We start from the raw sequence: 21,516 nt of genomic DNA on the forward strand, positions 1-21,516 counted from the left end.
TCTTCTTCTTCTTCTTTTTTCAACTCTCGGTGTTAAGAACACTCTGGGCTACGGATTGCATCTTTGTCCGAGGGATTCTTGAGGGATTTAAGCGGCCCCCGACGAGATGGAAATGTCAGTGTTTTCATGTGAGACAGTTCTACACGGAGACCAGAAAAATCACGTAGCCCAGCTGCTGTATGCTTAAAAGTGAAATGTTGCCTTAAAGGGGAAGTTATACGTTTTGTAATCGCTCTTGAAATCAATGGCAATAACAACTTTTTGTTAGATGCCTGAAGCAGTGTTTGATTTTTATAAAGCATTTAGAGAAAGATTTTTACTTCGATGTGTTTTTTGGTTGTGTTTTTTTTTCCCAAAAGATATCAGTTTTTATACCTCAAAATTTTAATCTGATAAGCGTTAAGTGAAGGTACCATTTGTCAGATTGTGAATTCCTTTTTGGGGATTATTTTTCCTGTGCGGGGGGATTATTCTTCCTGTGCGGATATATTGGCTCCAGATTGTTGGCGACACCTCAAAAACCTACAATGTATACGTTTACACTTATACAGGCTTAAAGACGCTGGACACTACTGATAATTGTAAAAGACCAGTCTTCTCACTTGCTGTATCTCAACATATGCATAAAATAAAAAACCTATGAAAATTTGAACTCAATCGGTTATCGAAGTTAGCAGCTAATGATGAAAGAAAAAACACCCTTGTTACATGAAGTTGTGTGCTTTCCAATGCTTGATTTCGAGACGTCAAATTCTAAATCTAAGGTCTCGAAATCAAATTTTATGAAAATTACTTCTTTCTCGAGTAATGGGGAGAGGTTGATAGTATAAAACACTGTACGAAACGGCTCCCTCTGAAGTGAAGAGAAAGAAGTAATTTTCCACGAATTTGATTTCGAGACCTCAGAATTAGAATTTAAGGTCCCGAAATCAAGCATCTGAAAGCACACAACTTTGAGTGACAAGGATGTTATTTCTTCCATTATTATCTTGCAACTTTGACGACCAATTGAGCTCAAATTTTCACAGGTTTGTTATTTTATGCATGTGCTGAGATACACCAAGTGAGAAGACTGATCTTTGACAATTACCAATGTGTCCAGTGTGTTCAAGGAAGCAGGTCAGAAATAAGATATAATTAGATTTAAACAGCATGAGTAATGTGTGGAATGACAATATTTTTGAAGAACATTAGAAAAGACTTTTATCGTTTGCTATTGTAATTTCTTTGTTAGAAGATGACAGACGTTTTACAGTCATTTATCAATTGTCGCTAATTGAGGCAATAAATCCTCACTGATTCCAGCTGTTTCTTTTGACCAGAATTTTTATTATTGGAGCACTTGAGAGACCATCTGTGCTTTTATGACGCTCTTGAAAATTGCGTTTCTTATCTCGGAACTCTCTTTAGGCGTGAAGTTTTGATGACATGATTACAGATAAACTGGAGTGTCACAAACTGAAGGGTGATTCATTGTAAAACATGATAGGAAGCAGTCCTCTTCTGAGCACAGGTTTTATGATGACGGAAAGCCTTTTGGTCTGACAAAAATTAAAAAACACCTGAAGGTTTATTAATCATTTCTGTTTTATAATCCAAGGCCTGTGTGCTTTGTTTTTGGAAGGGCAAGGGCACCAAGACTTTGTCTCCTACATGTAGGCATAGCCGCCAACACCAAAAAAGTTAATTAAAGGCAGTGGACACTATTGGTAATTATTTAAAATAATCATTGGCATAAAACCTCACTTGGTAACGAGTAATGGGTAGGGGTTGATGGTATAAAACATTGTGAGAATTACTCCCTCTGAAGTGACGTGGTTTTCGAGAAAGAAGTAATTTTGCTTTTTTTTTCTTTCCATATTAACATGAAACTTGGACGACCGATTGAGCTCAAACTTTCACAGGTTTGTTATTTAATGTATATGTTGAGATACACCAAGTGAGAAGACTGGTCTTTGACAATTACCAATAGTGTTGTTCACTGTATTTAATCATTTCTATTTTATAATATACCAAGGCATGTACGCTTCATTTTTGAAAGGGCAACGCATATCTTTTTACAATAACAACATAATTTGAAAGTGAAATGCTTCTCAAAACGCTTTATTACTTGCAAAAGCCGGTGTTTAGACTTCCAACCAAACACTTTTAGTGGCACTAATTTTAAGAGTGATCACCAAACATACCTGGGTCCAGTTTCATAAAGCCTGTAAGCACAAAAATTTGCTTAGCATGAAATTTCTTCCTTAATGAAAACAGTGATTTCCAGATGATTTTCAGGAAAACAACAGCTGAATGCCAGTAACAAGCATTATGCAACAAATTAGAATTTTGTTGCTAATCTTGTTTTTATCAAGGAAGAAACTTCATGTTAAGCAAATTGTTGTGCTTACAGCAGGCTTTATGAAATTGGGCCCTGCCCTTTAGGTGGGAGAATGCTGGATTATTGGGCAGGTTTATATAATAAATTATAATCATTCAAAAGCTAATGAGCTAAAGAGTTCGGAAATGTTTGTCGGAGTTTCTTTATGACAGGCCATATGCTTGAAGAAACACTAATATTATTATTATTATTTATTTTTTTTTTTTACCCATACACCGATGTGTGTATGCACTGTATACTCAGTACTTTCCCGAGTCCTGTGAAAAAATATCACAGGCATGTTACTCGGGTGGGATTCGAACCCACGACCCTTGCAATTCTAGAGCAGTGTCTTACCAACTAGACTACCGAGGTTGCCTGGTAGCTAGAGGCAGTTCGAATCCTATGTCTTGGCAGCGGGTACGGCAACGATATAACAGATGTTAAATTTGCATCGGGGATAAAGAATATTAATTTTTATTTTCTTAACCATACAACGATGTGTGTAAGCACTGAATACTCAGTACTTTCCCGAGTCCTGTACACTAACTTGTACACTCTGACTCAGTAAAGTCAAGTACGACAAATACAACTTCCCTAGCTACGTAAGCAAACTAACTCTCAAACCAAAACATCACATTGAGATCACGGATGGACAACTTCATGATTACTTCTCCCATCTTGTATTCAATTCAGATCTCAATGCTTGGTCGTTGAAAAGCATCGTTCTGGAGTGACACGCAGACTTCCACAAGAGCTTGTGAAGTCTATGCTCTTGTCAGGATCCGGCCAGTCCAACAGCGGCACTTCACTAGAGCCGTTAGTAGTGTTCATGACGAGAATAATTTGCACAAAATGGTTTCTTTTTTTCTCTGTTCCCCCCCCCCCCCCCCCCCCCCCCCCCCCGCCATTCAAGTTCACTTGTGTAAATATTTTGAGGCGTTTTATGGTTGTGATATATGTATATATACAAAAATACTTTATATAAGTTTTTTTTTTTCCTGTGTGTTGGTTTTCAGTTATGACTCAACAAAACATGCTGACGATTGCTCAAGAGAAAAAAATATACAAAATAGGGAATGATTTCATCCAGCATTTTTGCATTGTAAAATAGTTTCTATACCTCACAAATATGGAAACAAAAATAACAATAAACAAAAAATATCCACCCTTGAAAACTTTAACAATTTTCTACGTTCATGAACAGAAAAAAAGTATGTACCATTGGTAGATTAGTCGCAGTCATTTTCTTTGAAAGTCAGATGATAAGACGCCTCTTATATGCAGGAAATTACAACACTTATTTTTATTTGGTAACTAAATGACAAATACACATACATTATGAGTTCAGGGTGGGGTTTAGACTTGATTCAAGTCCCATTCTCGTGTGAGAGGTCCCTAAGAATATCACCCCAACTTACTATGAAACAACCCGTAGCATACAGTACAGTGCACACTCGCCGCCAAAATGTGGTCCTGAGAATGGGGAACAGGTTCCGCATGCGAAACAGGTTTGGGAATGCAGAGCATCACAAAACAATAGTTTCCTGGGGATGGCACGATATTGGGACATGAGTCAAGTCTAGGTGGGGTGTGGTTAGAGATGTCTTTCTCATACATGTAAGCAACTTGAGGTCAAAAGAGCACCCTAAATAGTCCTTTTCTCCTTTTGCCCTTTGTGAATACTGTGTGGCCTTCACAAGCTCGTGGCGTGTCATGTCTGAGTGTGGGTTCGAATCCTGGTTGTGACACTTGCTACGTGAAATTGGGGAGGTAGTGCTTTCTGCTCTACTGGTCAGGCTTCAGACTGATGATACCCAAGCCTACATCCGTATGGACTGTAAAAGGGGTAACCCTGTTTCAGCCCTAGGAGAAGTTGGCATTGGCCTCTGGAACAAAATAATTGTAGCCCACACCTTGAAGTGGCCATCCGGCCTTGTGTGTCTGGCGACTTGCATAATAATAAAAAAAATAATAATAATTATAAAAAGTTAAACAAAATCAGCCATGCAATCTTTAGTGTACGTTTTACAACTATTTTTCTGAAGGGATTAAACTGGTTGCTAGAAACCAGTCGGCACTTGCAACTCACAGCCTGCAGAATGTTGGGGGGGCGCGGGGAGTTGGGGGGGGGTGGGAGACGGACGAACTGGGAAAACCTCGGGGAAGGCATCTGCGAATGTCTCTCTTGTCTTTGGTCTAGAGCTCTCAACCTTCAGACAATGGCTTAATTAGTTTGAGGAGTGAAGGGATGCAGACAGGTGTAACAAACTTAAGCTGTCATTGTCTGACAGCATGATAATCATGTCAAGGCTTACTGGGGCAATTATAGAGGATTCTATAATCAGAAACAGCTTAGCGCCAATAGAAAATAAACAGCGTCGTCAACGTAGACTTGTGGACAAGTCGTTAATGGTTTGTTGCGGGGGAGATAGTCGAGTAGAGGTGGTGGCGTAATGTATGCATTAAAAATATAGTTTGTTGAAATAAATGTAAATTGAATTGAATGATTAAGGTTTCTCCGATCAAATACTGGTCTCGCGAGATCACTGCTCTCACGCGAAGCTGCTGGCTGCCGACTACGACTGTAGTCATGAGAGCATTAGTCTGGCAGGAGCCAGCAGTCTTGCAAGAATACCGCCAGTAAGTATTGTTTGAAGCTTTGCATGGTCTGGAGAAATAGGAAGAAACTGTAAATTAATAGTAAGCTTGTGGGTACATTCATTGTGTAAATCTCTTTTGAGCGAATGTTGGCTCCGGTTTGGTCTCAACGTTTCGAACAGTATACTCTGCTCATTAGTAATAGTCATTACATAGTGTTACCGCAAACTTTCCATATCATATTTCCACCATGCAAAGTTTCAAATTCTACTTGTTCTCCTGAAGGCAAGCAAAGTATACTGTACGAAACGTCGAGACCACACACCAGCTCTTCTCAGAGCCAACACTCACACAAAAGAGATTTACACATGGTTGTACTCGCAAGCTTACTATTTATTTATAGTTTTTTTCCTAAATACCACCAGTGTTGCTGGAATCGCAGAGAGTATCGGAACGCTATCACTATGACTAAGCTTGGGCAATATCACGATATTATCGAATATCGCGATATTAATTTGGACACGATTTCGATATCGGATGGATTTGGTTTTAATCGAAATATCGATATATCGATGTATCGATTAAATATCGCGATGTATTTGCTAGCTGAGACATCTTGCACCCCATAGGTTTGGAGTAAAACCAGAAGAATAGGTCATTAGAACACCTCTCTTATGCTAGGACTGTCTCTTCTACAACTTTCACTTGGAGTTTTAAGACTGATGATGTCAAATTTCATTAATCGCCATTATATCGAATATCGCGATATATTGTCGGCGATATATCGTGAATAAAATAAATCGATATCGCCCAAGCTTAACTACGACAGACATTTAACGACTTGTCCACAAGTCTACCGTCAACGTGGTATTGTGCATGCTAGTGGAGGTATAGCAACACTGGATCCCGGAGGCAGTGGCGATGCTCTCTTTAGATACGAGTAAACACATGCTTCCTCTACTCAAACACTGTAAACTACACAAACAAACGGTTATCTTATTAACTTGGCGTCTTCTGCAATTGTGCTCTACAAGGAGAAAGTCTAGGTTTTTTTTCTCCTAATGAGTAATTGTTCTGGATTTTTATTTGTCTTGAAGATACTGACCCTGTTGTACCTACTACTCAATAGTCTCAATGAATATGGGTTTTTGTTATTGTTTTAAAACATACATATTAATGCCCGAATGTCTGGGCCACATTTCATTAATAACTGTCCAAAGCAGAAACTATTACATACAGTAGCAAAATTCCAATTCTGGTTACAGCTTTTTCTAGTAGCTGTTTAAGAATTGTTAAGTACTGTATTTTACATTTTTGATAAAGCATAATCGTCGGCTCAGAATACAGAGTTCTTATATTACAGTTCAAGTAAATTTCGTAAAATTGCTTTTGCATATTTTATAATTCCATACAAAAAGTTTATTGATAAAAAAAATGGGCTCCTCAGTAATCATTTCGCAGAAAGAAACATCAGTTTTCGTTCATTTGTTTCTGGTTGTTGTGGTAATAAAATTACACCTACATGTACATGTAGGCCTGGGTGGCTAGTGCGACTAGTGTCGTAGTCGCAACTATTGAGTGCGAAGTCGAGTCACGACTATTGTTTTTCAATTACTTGATTAATCGTGCCGCCTTGACTACTACAGGACACAAAATCGCGATTACTACACAAGATGGTCGCGACTACTTGTGTCGCTCACAACCATTCACAACAAAATAATTTACTTATAAAACACAATCAGACATCAGTGACACAATCCTTCAGTCCTTTTGGCGTGAATTTTTACTGGATTGGGCCTGCAGCAAACATAATGCCACAATGCATTTGGGAATTCAAAATTAATCGCGATTAGTGTCGAAGTTGCGACTATTTGAGGCGCAGCTAGTCGAGTAGTAAACATCACCAGTCTCCCAGGCTTACACAAAAGCACCGAGCTATGTTCTTTTCTGATACTTAATCGTTATTTTATCGTTATACATCCCTCAGCCAACACAACTAACACGTAGAAAATCAACCTGCTCTTGGCGTTTACACATTTATGCATCCCTTTAAAAGTTAATTAAAAAACGTGGCGGAACAGAAAAATGCTTTGGCAAGCAGACATTGTTGGAATTAGTCGTCGAGTGATTGTCACAGTGGAATCTTGTCTTCTGCATGATGGGGCGGGAGAGGGGGGTTGGGTTATAGAAGAAGAAAAAGGTGACATGGTGTGATGTCCTTCGCTCTGCGTTAGCTACACAGGTTCTGCGTGTGGACACTTCCGACAATGAACGGGACACATGGAGACACACAGCGTTAACAAGAAGTCAATTTGCAATGTGTGATTGGTTGTGATGGCCTGGATATGAAGCCATCTGTCTGTGGACAAATTGGATTGCAATTGGGCCAGGCAAGAAGAGACGTAGGAATGAGGCGAGAGAAGGAGGGTGGGAGGAGGGAATGCTGCACTGGATGATCGCAGGACGCAAACTGACACATTACATAAAAACCACCACCGGTAATCTTTTTTACAGCTTGCTCCTCAATTGATTTGGAAGATGACGTTACGGTTATATTTTTTTTATTATCTGGAAGTGAACATGCGGGATCAAGGTGTGGGAATGTAAATGCAAGATGTGGAACTGTGTCGAGGGTACTACTGAGATCTTGAGATGTTCTTTAAAGTGAGGATACACCACCATAGTTGTTTTTTCTTCAGAAGAGTCTCCTGATGATGACTAGAGCAAGCTAGTCCAAACATTAAGACCTATTGAGAACGTTCCACTATAAGCTAAAGTAGATAGTCCCGGCTGATTTTCTACATTCCGCCTGGGTAGTAATTAAAAAGCAGGACAGTTCTTTTTAGAAGAACAAACTCTACCTGGGTTCGAATCCCACCCAAGTAACATGCCTGTGATATTTTTTTCACAGGACTCGGGAAAGTACTGAGTATACAGTGCTAACACACATCGGTGTATGGGTAAAAAACAAAATTAATATTCTTTATCCCCAATGCAAATTTAACATCTCTTATATCGTTGCGGTACCCGCTGCCAAAACATAGAATTCGAACTGCCTCTAGCTACCGGGCAACCTCGGTAGTCTAGTTGGTAAGACACTGCTCTAGAATTGCAAGGGTTGTGGGTTCGAATCCCACCCGAGTAACATGCCTGTGAAAAATTTTCACAGGACCTGGGAAAGTACTGAGTATACAGTGCTAACACACATCCGTGTATGGGTAAAAAACAAAATTTTTGTTCTTTATCCCCGATGCAAATTTAACATCTCTTAAACTCTACCTGGCAAGTAGACACACATAAGGGGTTCCAGCAAACCAATACCTCACCATGCAATGCCTCAAATCCAAATACTCTTTTAGAGTCATCTCTTTCAAATGTGGTGAGGAAACCAAGAGGCCAAATGTTTTAAAACTTACCTGAAATGAACTGGTCTGTTTCATGAGAAAGCCTTCCTTTATGCATGCCTGTAAAATAAACAATCAGAAAAAAGGAAACATTTTTATGAGAACAATTTGAGTCAAAGTTAAGGTGTGAAAGGGTTTGTTTGTACTCACAGTGTATTTTTTTATATAACGCATTTTAAAACAACCGTATCAATGCGCTTTACATTAATGCACTGGTCATTGGGCCAATAACATTCTTTTAATCTACCTCGGCTCTCTGGGGAGTACATGTATACAACCCCGAGCATTTGTAGCGCTCCAAAGGCTTTTTCAAATTCAATATCAACCTCTACCCTCGCAGGTACCCATTTATACCCCTGGGTGAAGAGAAGCAATTATAGTAAAGTATCTTGCTCAAGGACACAAGTTACACGACCGGGATTCGAACCTACACTCCAATGACTTAACCACCAGAACTTGAGTTTGATGCCATAAACCACTCGGCCATGACACCCTATGTGTTGTGTAAGGCAAGCTAACAGAACCAAGTACACTTATTGAGAAGGGGTTCGTCCTCATAATATTGGCAGCACATTTCATCAAACCACCTTGTAAACCGTTACAAGATACTAAGGTACTATATGAGCAGGGGTGGATTTCACAAAGGTAGTCCTAACTTAGGACAAGTCCTTGGCAATGCTAAGAGACAGGACCAGTCCTAAGTTAGGATGAGTTACTGGTCCTAACTTAGGACCAGTCCTATCTCTTAACATTGCCTAGGACTAGTCCTAAGTTAGGACTACCTTTGTGAAATCCACCCCGGGTCTCATAATTAAAAACATCGCTCGCTTCTCATCTTGTATACCAAATAATGAGTGCATTGATTTGCCCCCTAGTGTGATGAAGCGCTACATAAGAACTGAGCACTATTAAAATCATTTGTTCAAAAGAGATTGGTGTATGGTGTTGTAACATTTTGTATCCAGAAAATATTTTTTTAACATGTACTTGTAGCTGAAGTAAATAAAAACTGAACAAAGATAAATTGACAAAACAGGGAGACTGCCAACAAAGGGCTAGATCAGCCCTTAATCCGAAGGTCACTGAGGTTCAAGTCCCGCTCTAGTAAATTTTTCTTTGTTCAACCCCAAACAAAAATTTAAGACCAAGAAATTCTAACAATAAATGAAGTACCATTTAATAAGGGAATCAATGTGTGGTGAAGAGGTTTCAACTAGTGGTTTAATCCCAACGAGGCCTGGTTCTTGATAATTTTACCGAGATAAAGTCGAGGTAAATTATCAAGAACCAGGCCGCGGCGGGTTTAAACCACTAGTTGAAAACCGATTCAACACACTTTGATTCCCATCAATAAATACCTTTTCGGTCAAAAACATCAACACTTTTGGGGCAAAAAGTAAAATAAATGCAAAAATTATAATTGTTCAATGATTTCTTTCAACACAACACCCCTCCAGCTATGAAATGGTAAAGCCCTCCGCTGCCCTCGGGTAAACAACTCCTTATAAGGGAATGCTGTGCACGTCGCGCGAATCCCGTGATGTGGCACAACTGTTTCAGCCGTTGCTCTCGACCAATAGGAATGAAGAAACTGTCTTATAAGAACGATTCAAGCTTGCGTGTCACGCCCATGTTTCAACACTTTTTACTGGTGTTATATCATCCGTTCAAACAACCCCTCGTGATGCCCTCTCGACCAATCAGAATGGACAAACTGTCTTAGGTTTTTATGAATGGTGTTTGAAGCTTTGCATGGTGTGAAGACGAGCAGAGAATACTGTTCGAAAAGTCGAGACCATACCAGCCTTTTTTTAGGAGCCAATACACCTTAAAAAGAGATACTATACTCTGTTGTACTCGCAAGTTTACTAGTTTACAAGTAAGTAGTTTACTAATAATAATAATAATATGGACATTTGTATTGCGCAGTGACCTACGTACACATGTATATAATGAATAGGGTACATGTTGATGGCCTTAGCTTTCGAGCCAAACCGGACCTTCTTCAGAGGCATAAAACAAGTACAAACAAATACATATCCATTTATAGAAAAAGAGAGGGGAAAGGGATTAAGGGAAGGATCCAGAAAGAATCGGGAAAATAACAGCCCAATCAAAGTTTCTGTTTCAGAAACAATTAGTGCCTATGAACCAATAGCAGTAAAGTGGAGAGGACAACGGATGTTTAGTATGAAAGGATGGATTACTGGACCATAAAAATATGGTCTATATAAATATAACTACATAAATATACTCTACTGCGCATTACAAGGAATACACACAATGCAGAGAAAATATGAAAAAACAAATACACAAACAGATCAAGAATGAATTAAATGGGTGAAGTACACAAATGGGTTTTTAACTTAGATTTAAATACATTAAGAGAAGAAGACTGTTTAGTATTTAAATACCATTTTTTTTTTCCCAAAAGTAACTCACAGTCGTATCTCCTCCATCAGACAGAAGAGTATCCCTCCGAAGCAAGGCATAGCTAATAATCTCATTCCACTGGGGTAGCAAATCGTAAAACATGCTTCTCATTCTCAAATTAAGTCATTCCTTTACATGAGTTTTGTGTTTGCGAGAGGGAAATAACAATTGACAACAAACTCCTCTAGTCGGTAACTCCGAATCTCTGAACGGCCTCCGCGACCGAATAAACCGGTTGCTCCAAATGCTTGAAGTCATTACAGTCATCTGTCGTACTATGCATTTTCCCTTTTCACTATTCCTCTTCCACAAGGCCACAGATTTATCAAGGTTCGTCAATTGTCAAAAAAAATTATCATAAAACATGAATTTGGAGGTTAAAAAAAGACAGATCAGACTGGCAGGTGGGTCAATTTGTCGTCCGTCTGCGAAAGAATGAAAACAATTGAAAACAAAAATGCTGCTGCGAAAAACTTCCTCAAGAGATTTGCATCAAACAGGCTCCAGTGAAAACAATGTTTGACTATACTGCAAGGTCGTTGCAAAGTAGCAGTATGGAACAGATGATTGCAAGATTTTTCTTTTCTTTTTTTCAGAGCATATATGCAGAGTGACAATCTATATTTAAAACAACTGTTTATGTTATCCTTTTAAAAGCAGTGTTGCCATTTTTTTATTAATTTTTTTCGTTTTGTAATCTCGTTGGCGCCTTCGTAATTTGTTAAGGTCTTTCCCAAGAGCTGTCATCAGCGAGGTAAAAAAGGAAGAGAAAAAAAGAAAAAAACTCTTGACAGCACCGGATGTAACAATCCCTTGACAGTCCATTGACTTCCTCCATTTAACATTTAATTTTTACCTGGAGGAAACTCCAAGTGGATGTCCCAAGACACATTGTCACTTTTCTCTCGGCCCCGGCAATTTTGTGTTTTTTCCCCAAAGTTGAATGAACTTCTTTTGAATTTCAAAATTAAAATGGCTCAGTGGCTCAAAGGTACTTTGATTTCGATTGGTCACCCAAAAAATACTACTTAAAACGTATATGTGTTTTTCTTTGCACACGGAATCAACATACAATGTCATCAGCATAAACTAGTAAGAGAATTTTTTAAAATTAAAGTTGACAGAATCTGAATCCAGCCGTTTTTATTCCCCTCGTCAAAATCATTTGTCAAGATTTCAGGGCACAATGCAGTTCAACAAATATGGAGCACTGTTTCTCTGCTGATTCAATAACCGCAAAGAAGGAAAAAAAAGAAATTCACAGAAGGCGTTAGAACTGAAGGAGGTCGGTTCGGGAGATGATTTCTTTACATCACTCATCCATGGGCACTTCAAGATCGCAAGAGAGAGAAACTTTTAAAAACCTCGCTGACTAAAACAGTGTCTCGGGAATAAGAACTTGGATGGAGCACAGAATAAACACTCGCAACGAAGGCAAGGTGGAGACAAAGATGGAGTGGAATCGCGGAGAAATGCAGTCTTTTAATAAGAAGATGTTGCGGTACCACTTTGATGGTTCACACGTTTCTAGTCCTGTTTATAAACGTCCTCATCTCCAAGTTTGCACAATGATCACGAATTCCCTCCAAAATGAGTTTGCAAAATCTCCAAGGAGATTTGACTTCCACATCTATCAATGCCTTAATAACAAAAAGAAATCCAAGATTGTATGCATCTTGATGATTAAGTAATGTTTACACAAGAATCACACGGCACCACTTAAAACCAACTCCTTATGGAGAAACGCAAACATCAAACAGGCTTCTGTTATCCCATAGAATTACTGCTGTGCATTTTATGTTCCGTGTCTGTACAATTTGGCGCCTCCCAAGCGAGCATCTTTGAGTAGTAAGATTCGGTAAACACATTACCAAAACATTGACTAGTCCATTCTGTCCATTTGTTCCAAGCCTATAAAACAAACACCTCTAGTTGCGTCAAAAAAAAGCTCCAAGTTCCTTCTTTATTTGGGTCATGTAGATGTAGACCGCCTTATGCATCTTTCTCATTTGCTGAGACTTTGTCTTGTCTTTGTATGTTTTCAGCCCCCTTGATGAAGAATAATTTCCTAAGGGAATCTCAGGGTCTTTACGATGGCTGATACCACTGCAAGCGTCGCTCGGAGGCAGTTCAACGTGGCTTTGGAAGATTCCTTAAATCTCTCTCAAGTGAAAGACTTTTGACATCGTTGTGTGTTAAGTCGTCTCCTGATGGCAACACAATAGCAAAGCACAGATTACCTCGCAGAGTGAAAACTCATCTGGACTAACGCTCGACTTGAAACTCAATCAAAAAAATACAGGAAGCCGAAAGAATAGTGCATTCAATTTCTACTCCGCTACATGTTTTAAACAGAGAAGAGAAATCATACAAACAAGTGTTTCAAGCCGCTGAGATAGAAAGTCTGGTGACCGAAACAGGTGTAGGAAGTTGACAAGGCAGGACGACCCAATCTTTAAAAACGACTCGGATCTCGAGACATCTCCATTACCAAGTTTAGTTTTTGTTCATATAGGAGAGACGGATATCGCCAACAGGGGATCACAGTCCACAACCGGGGCGGAGGAGATAAAATTCTAGTTCAAACTACCCCTATGTGTCGCTCTTTCCCTTGAGGGTAGAGAAACAAGAAATCCGGTAGCGTTACCGAAGCCACCAGCGCATGGCTAGCTTTATTTCTTGCTGTTTTTTCTTCTCTTTTTTTTCTCTCTGATCCCTTCCCTGCCCACCAGATCTGCCCATGAATTCCTAAGATGTTAACCGACTCCATCGCCTTGGCGTGCAAGTCACAAATTGCTCCCTCTCACTTCATTAGCCCCTCAGACTCCGGAGGCCATTCGTCAATCTTCATTGCTCTTCTCTGGGCCAGTTTATCGGGTAAGGTGGAGAAGAAAAAGAAAAAAACCTAACCGGGTTAAAAGGCACACACTCTCCTGTAAATGCCGATCTGATCTTTTCCCGGTTCCCTTCCGGAATCGAAGGTGTAAAAGTACATGGTGGGACTAAATGATAGAGTGGAAGGCTCCGTAATGAATACTTAATTAATACCGGTCGCCTTGCTAATTGACTCATGTTAATAATATCACCACTCCGCTATAAAGACAAAAATAACAAAAGTAAAGATGGATTTCTCAAGGTGTAATTACCACCTTTGCAATACTTCTTATTGCTAAATGTGCAGCTGAACTGTTGCTTTGTTTTCTTAACCAAATATTGTCCAGGGTGTGGGTTTAAAACATTGGGTAAAAGCTAATGCATTAATACACACCACCCCTTGAGTGAACAATTATCGAACTAAATGACTCAAGCTGCGAAAGTACGAAGTCGGTCATAAATATTTATGGCAAAGAGATAAGCCATCACATCAGTGACCTGAGCTCACACACAAATACGCTGCCCTGGGTTTTTATCCTCCTTCTCTTACGTGCTCCCTTGAAGAATGATCGGTCAGTCAATATTAATTTGTAGGTGGTCGATTTTGTTCCTTCTTTAGGGTATGAGGTTGGGTTGTCTGTATGTATCTCTACTGGACAGAAGTTAAAGGATTTGGGTACTTTTTCTAACACAAAACACAATGTCCACAGATTTACATTAAACTTACACAGTGTGAAGATAATGATAATACAAAGCTTAAATACGTTTTTAAAAGCTAAAATAATTTTTGTCTCCTGATCAGTGAGATGAAAAAAAAATTCATGACATTGTTTTACCCATTTCTCAAAAACTACAGCTCCTCAGCAACTAATATTTTCAGGGAAGCTTTATACTATCATTATCTTCAAACTGTGTAAGTTTAGTGTAAATCTGTAGACATTGTGTTTTTCGTTCTACAAAAAGTAGCGATTGCCTCCATGCCCCCTGGCGGTGCCTTGGTGCCCTTGAAATGCTCCAAAAGAAATTTACAATTTCCTCCTAGGGTGCCCTTCACCAAGGAGAAAATGTCTTTGTGCCCTTGCCCATTCAAAAAAGAAGCATACAGTCCATGACTATGGTGTGTACATGTACATTGTTGGGGGTTGAGTGACCCATAAAGAAAAACGAGGACAACTAACTTAAACAAGGACGTCTTATTAGCACCTCTTTCGTGTTCAGAACCAATGAAGACATCACTGAAGCCTAAACTGTGGGAGAACAAATAGAGATCCTCGATTTACGGTATTGATGAACATGTGTGCGGGTGAGTACATGTAGAATTATACACTGTCAAACCAGTGACCTATAACAAAAGAGGTCATATAATAGGGTCCACGTTTCGGAAAAAGTCTACAGTTAGAAAACGAGTACAAAACCAATGGGAACTGTTGCAAAACAGTTTTAAACAAAAGAGGGACAACAGGATGTCCAAGGTTGCAGGCTTGACAAGCTTGGGTGAGTGCGTCGGGGGGGGGGGGGGGGGCTGTTGCACAAACACCTCTGCCTTCTAAGGTCATTCGCACTTTACCGTCATTGGACTACATCCTTAGATAAATACCAGCATTAGAAAAACAAATATTCCTGGAATGAATTGACGATTGATAACATGAGGAGTAGGAGGATAACCCCAGCATCCGGGGACATCTTAAGACACACAAGGACAAGGTCTCTACTTAAAGGCACTGTCCAGACACTATTGGTAATTACTCAAAATTATCATTCGCATTAAAACTTACTTGGTAATGAGCAACAGAGAGCTGTTGAAAGTACAAAACATTATGAGAAACGGCTCCCTCTGAAGTAACTTAGTTTTTGAGAAAGAGGTAATTTCTCACTCAAATAATAAAAGGCTTCAGCTGAAGCCTTTTATATGCATCTGAAAGCAGTTCGAGCCCTGAACTTATGGAGACTGAAAAACAACAGGAACAATAGGTCCTAAGAAATCTAACGAGACGCCGGGAGAGGGATGTTCCACAGAGATACATCTGTCGACATTTTTTTTTTATTTTTTTTTATTTTTTAGTCTTACCATGCAAACATGTCAACATTATTTTGCATCATGCAATATGTAAAAATAAGGCCCATTATCATAGCAGTATATCAATTTCCATTTATTTCAATGTGTAATTTTTTTTCTCTTCAGAAATGTTGACGACTGCTGGAAATATTCCGCGTATTCACAAAGATCCACACAAAGAATGTTGTCAGCGGCTGATTTTCTTTTCATCCTATTGATTCATCCAGTGAGGTGACCTCTTTTTAATTAGCTAATCAAGGTAAAGCTGAGTATAATGACCGACGCGTGTCGATTAATCAATCGTTATAATTCACACCGTCAGGTCAAGTTGTCAGGGGACAGATGTTACAAAAACAGGGACCTAATTTCAAAGAGCTGCTTCAGGGCATTTCCACGGTGAAGCCTGGCTCATCCTGCGTATGTGAATGCAAATGCGATACAAATTTTAACGACACAGCCCTGTTTTCGCTTTGAGTATGTCGCAGAAGTTGAACACATTTCAACTAATGTGAATCATTCGTTGCAAATTTGTGAAGTCGACAATTTATCACTTTTTATCCCCCAAAATTTGAATCTGAGAAGCGTTACTGATAGTAACGTCGCTCAGATTGTATGTTCCAATTATGGATTATTCTTCCTTCTTGGACAAAATATTCGCTCTAATTTTTCAGCAATATCTCAAAACACAACCAAGCTTTAATAGGTTACTTTTAGTCTTTATTTTATACAGGATTAAAACAATCCACTGGTTCCAACAACCAAAGGTATAGACCATGGGATTGTGTCCTATGTTTACAATAAGTGCAACCTTGTACGTTCTTTGGCTAGTCTGGCAGGCAAGATATTGCACTGGTCATATGGGGAAATTTACATTTTGTGTCATACTTTCCACATAAATCCAAGAGATATGAAAGTGTAAGCTGGACAAGTTTTGTGATTTGCCCCTTTTCATCATATCAAAAGTTTATAAGAACTACACAGTGCAATCTCCATAAAATATAAGATTTTATGTTTTCATCGTCTATACTTTCCCTTTAAAAACCTAGCGAGTGAGTTGCATTAGCGATTGAAAGAAGTTGAAGAAGAAAAAAAATTGTACAAAAATCACAACAACAAATCCAACTTGATGGTGACTTATTCTTAATGTCAGACTCCTTGAGTGCTGTTGATTGGTGCAAATTCTCTCGCTCTTATCACTTAACGGGAAACGCGCCCCAAAACCCCAGATAAATTCTGAGCAAGAGGTGGAAACTACAACAAAACAACTCCAGACTAAAAGCGTTGGTTGGAACTCAATTGAGCAGCGAATCACCTCCTCATAGTGGGAGAAAAAGATGACAAATTCAAAGCAAAAGGATCGAATGAAAACATCATCAATTGTAGTTGATAAAAGCTTGCGCAGGGAGCAATTCTAGACACGTCCATTAAGTCACAACTCAGGTGGGAGCATGAGTGGCTCTAAAAAGGGATGGCTCAATTGTATGTAGTCTGAAGTAAAAAGGATATTATTTGTGTTTTAGTCACATTAAAAGAAAATCATGAAGGAGGAAAAACCTTAAAGAAATAATGAAGACGAAAACAAAAGTTTTTTTTAATTTTTTTTAACACAAAAACAATTTTTGTTTTCACATCCAACTGTTGTTTTCAAGTGAGGTTTTGTTAATGTTTAATATAATATTTGTACACGTACTTTTGTGGTTTCTATATTGCAAAGCTTTTAATAACTACTGTTATGTTTTTAATGATTGTGAATTATGTTGCAATTCGGCAGTATGCTGCGATGACATTTTTAAATAAATAAACCATAAAGTTATAATTTTGTGCCTGAACAAAATTTATTATCAATAAAATGAAAATGTCCTCCAGGAGATAATCTAGGGATAAGATCTGACAAATAAGGAAATTCCTGAAAAGGTTTGCAAGCCGGGTTCTCAATTATTCAGGCCCGGAACTTTCTGAACGTTACAGCTGAGAGGGTGTCCAACTTTACAATGTACATTCAGGTTTTGATACAATGTGGACTTTTCCAATTTCCCTTCAGTGACTGCTTTATACTTAAGGAGATTTTGAGAACATCCTGGAAGTGGGAAAAAATCCCAGAAAATCACATTCAAGATAAACACACAAAGCAAACGTGATGAGGGATAAAACACCTCTGGCATGACGTTGTGAATGGAATCTTGGTTGCAACGGCTAAATGATGATGATGATGAAATATCAATGCCATATTTTGCCAATTTCTTTTTGTACAAGTTTGAATCACTTTATTTGTTCATCAGTTGAATTAAAAGACTGTAAATGATTACAAAGGAACCTCCAAAAAAAAACAACAACACGAACATAAAGTAAACACTAACCTTTCAAGAGTACTATATAAACATAAAAATGTCGGATTACCTATTCAACATGGATCTGTTTAATATTAGGCCCACTCTCTTTCGTGAAAACACTTTGCGTAGACTGAGAGAGTAATGCTAAAACATTGATGGGCAGCTCAAAAAAACGTGTGCGCAATTTGTGTAAAGTGCGCTTATTGAAGGCATGCATGTTTGAGTAGTAAACACTTGGACTGTTGACTGTAGCGTTGAAAGCTTTCCGGCAATACTGACCCCTCTGGTTCTGTTGACCTACGCAGCGCTAGCCGTCCTACGGGCCACACAACAATCGCCGTCGCCGTGTAGCAATCGCAGCACCTGCTGCAGTGTTCTTTTGTTTTTTAGCATTTTTTTGTTTATTCTTTATAGGGGTTCCCTGGATTTGTTTAATAGTATTCAGTTTTACTCTGAGTGCAAATATTAATATTCCAACCGACTTATTTGATATTGTGACAGATGTTGCCATTCATTTGCTTAACTTGTCCACAACTACTTCCCTCTACATGTAGCTACATGTACAATCCCTGAAAGGAAGAGCACTTTTCCATAATTGTACCCGAGAAAAAAGGAGGGTGCACAATTATTTTCTAGGGGGGGGAGCACTCCTGCAGCCAATTTCACAAAACTTTACGCAACTGCGTAAGTCCATTCGCAATTTGCGCCATAAACGGTGACCAATAAATGACCTTTTATTAGTTAATCCCCAGTGCAAAGTAGCAGGCATGGAATTACACGCAAGCCACAAAGGCCATGACCCCCGTTGCCCCTAGTCTTGGCCTTGGTGCCCCTTCAAAAGATTCCCATTGAGTGTAAGATTTTCCAATGGAAGTGCCCTTGGCAAAAAGAAAATGGCCTTGCCCTTTCAACATGTTCAACGATGAAATTCCAGGCCTGAAGTAGGATTTCCTCCCCAAACCACCGTGAACCAATATCATTAAAAACTCAGAACCCCCATCTGAAAACCATCCGGCTTGACAAATATCCCGACATAGAACTTGATCATGTTATAGTCTGATGGAGTGTTGTCTAAATTCAGCTCCCCTGGGAGTGGGTTGGGTAAATACAAGAGGACTCAAATTCTATCACATTCTAAAGGTCACATGTATATACATGCACCTGATACACACTTTATAAGGTCATACAAAGTTTGTCCACACCTAGTTACGCCACGCTGTTGAAGAAAATGTTTGGGGTTTTTTGTGAATGATAAAAAGCAGATTTGCGATCTTGCAACTTTGATGACCAGTTGGGTCAAAATTTTGACAGATTTGTGATTTTATGCATAGTTGAGATGCACCAAGTGAGAATACTTGGGTTGATTTCACAAAGAGTTTTAGTAAGAGATATTAAAAGTGTAAAGCTAGTCCTACACGTAGGTAAGTCCTAACGCGAGATAAAACTAGTCTTAAAGCAACACGTTGCCTTGGATCGGTCGAGTTGGTCTTTGAAAAGCGTTTTGTGACCGTTTGTTATAGAATGCATATGGTTGGAAAGATATTGTAAAAGTAGAATACAATGATCTACACAAATCTGCTCGAAATTGCGTGGTTTTCTTTTTACTTCGTCCAATAACACGGTTGGCCATTTGTGGGGGTCAAAATTTTGACTCCCATAAAAGGCCGACGGTGATAGCTCGCGACGTAAAAAGAAAACCGTGCAATTTTGAGTGATACTTGTGCGGATCATTATATTCTACTTTTAAAACATCTTTCTAACCATATACTATCCATAACAAACGGTTTCAAACGCTTTTTATAGACCAACTCGACCGATCCAAGGCAACGTGTTCCTTTAACTCTTTGTGAAATCCACCTTTGGTCTTTGACAATTACCAAAAGTGTCCAGTGCCTTAATAAACAAAAGATACAAGCCTTCTTCTTTTCCTACTTGAAATATACATTTAAGCATTAAAGTACATGTACAATGATGTCCAACAAGTACGTGGCCTAGTTTTTCACACTTAGTGACTGTCAAATCAAATTATACTACCTCCCCTAAGGGGAAGAGGATGCCAAACACAATTTTCATAAAAGCTAGCAACACAAAAATGTGCTAAGCACAAAATATATAGCTTAGTAGTAACAGATTACCAGCCAAATTAACCATGGGATTACATTGCTTAAAACTGGTTCCCCTAACATGTGCTCAGCAGATACATTTGTCAAGCACGACTGTCTGCTGTCTGACATTGCACCCTAGATGGGAACACTTAAGTAATTTAGAATCAAATTATCAGCACAAGTTGCTAAGGATGCGTTGGTGCGAGACTGTAACCAATAACTGTTTCATTGGCCAGTGGTTAAAGGGAAAGTACACGTTTGGTAGTTACTCAAAACAAATATTACCTTAAAAAACTGACTTGGTAACGAGCATTGGAGAGCTTTTGATAGTGTAAAACATAGTGAGAAACGACTCCCTCTGACGTGTATTTACTGCCGCAATGTTGGATCATGTAACCGTTGTATGTGGAATAGGGTGGTTACATTGATTTTCGAGGTTTAATTCTCAGAAACACTCCAACTCCCTCCTTCGTCCAAACAAGAGGAGGTTGGGTCACAGCAGTATCTTCGTGGAGTCCTCCACATTAGTGAGAAGGGGATGTTAAAAGTTTACAGAGAGTAGTGTAGACGTGTTTTGGTGTAAGTTTTGTGTAAATTTCTGTTCTTTGGCACTACCGAAAGTGTTCAGTGCCTTGAAGTCTTCCAAACTCCTTGCTCAATGTACCTTCTTGCGCAAAGTTGTTCTGCACAAACAAACAACTATTCTTTTATAACTTTGATCACGTCTCGCTTACAGGCAAATTGTTATAATCTCAGCCCCCTTCTCATTCTTCCTCTTTGTGACCTACCTAAGAAGTGACAAGGATTTACGGACGAGACTTGGGTGAGCTTGTCTCCAATCTTTCCAACCCTAAGGGAGCCCCAAGAACATGATCAAACAGTGGAAGTTATCATTGCAAGCTCCTTTCGTCTCCTGAGCTCATCCTAAAGATAAGCCCAAGAACATGATCAAACAGTGGAAGTTATCATTGCAAGCTCCTTTCGTCTCCTGAGCTCATCCTAAAGATAAGCCTAATGACAATCTCATTCATTTTCTTTAAAGATCTCTGGTACAAGTAACGTAAGTGTATATTTCACAACTAAATCCAAAGATGAGTTTTACTCCTGGGGTGAATGTGACCTGGGCCCAATTTCATAGAGCTTCTTAAAGGCAGTGGACACTATTGGTAATTACTTGAAATATATATTAGCATAAATCCTTTCTTGGTAACGAGTAATGGGAAGAGGTTGATGGTATAAAACATTGTGAGAAACGGCTCCCTCTGAAGTAATGTAGTTTTCAAAGTAATTTTCCACGAATTTGATTTCGAGACCTCAGATTTAATGTAGTATTTGAAATCAAGCATCTGAA

At 39.0% G+C, this 21,516-nt stretch overlaps 1 protein-coding gene across 3 annotated transcripts in view; it reads right to left on the reverse strand.

Annotated features, from left to right (window-relative positions):
- The window catches only part of LOC139944895 (diacylglycerol kinase delta-like), a 160,897-nt gene that overhangs the window by 71,197 nt on the left and 68,184 nt on the right, over window positions 1-21,516 (reverse strand). For all 3 annotated transcript variants that reach the window (XM_071942056.1, XM_071942057.1, XM_071942055.1), the window contains exon 2: window positions 8,380-8,427. In XM_071942056.1, coding sequence (XP_071798157.1) covers window positions 8,380-8,427 — 48 coding nt within the window. The remainder of the gene's footprint in view (window positions 1-8,379; window positions 8,428-21,516) is intronic.

Source organism: Asterias amurensis, chromosome 12, assembly GCF_032118995.1.
Source record: "Asterias amurensis chromosome 12, ASM3211899v1".
Lineage (NCBI taxonomy): Eukaryota > Metazoa > Echinodermata > Asteroidea > Forcipulatida > Asteriidae > Asterias > Asterias amurensis.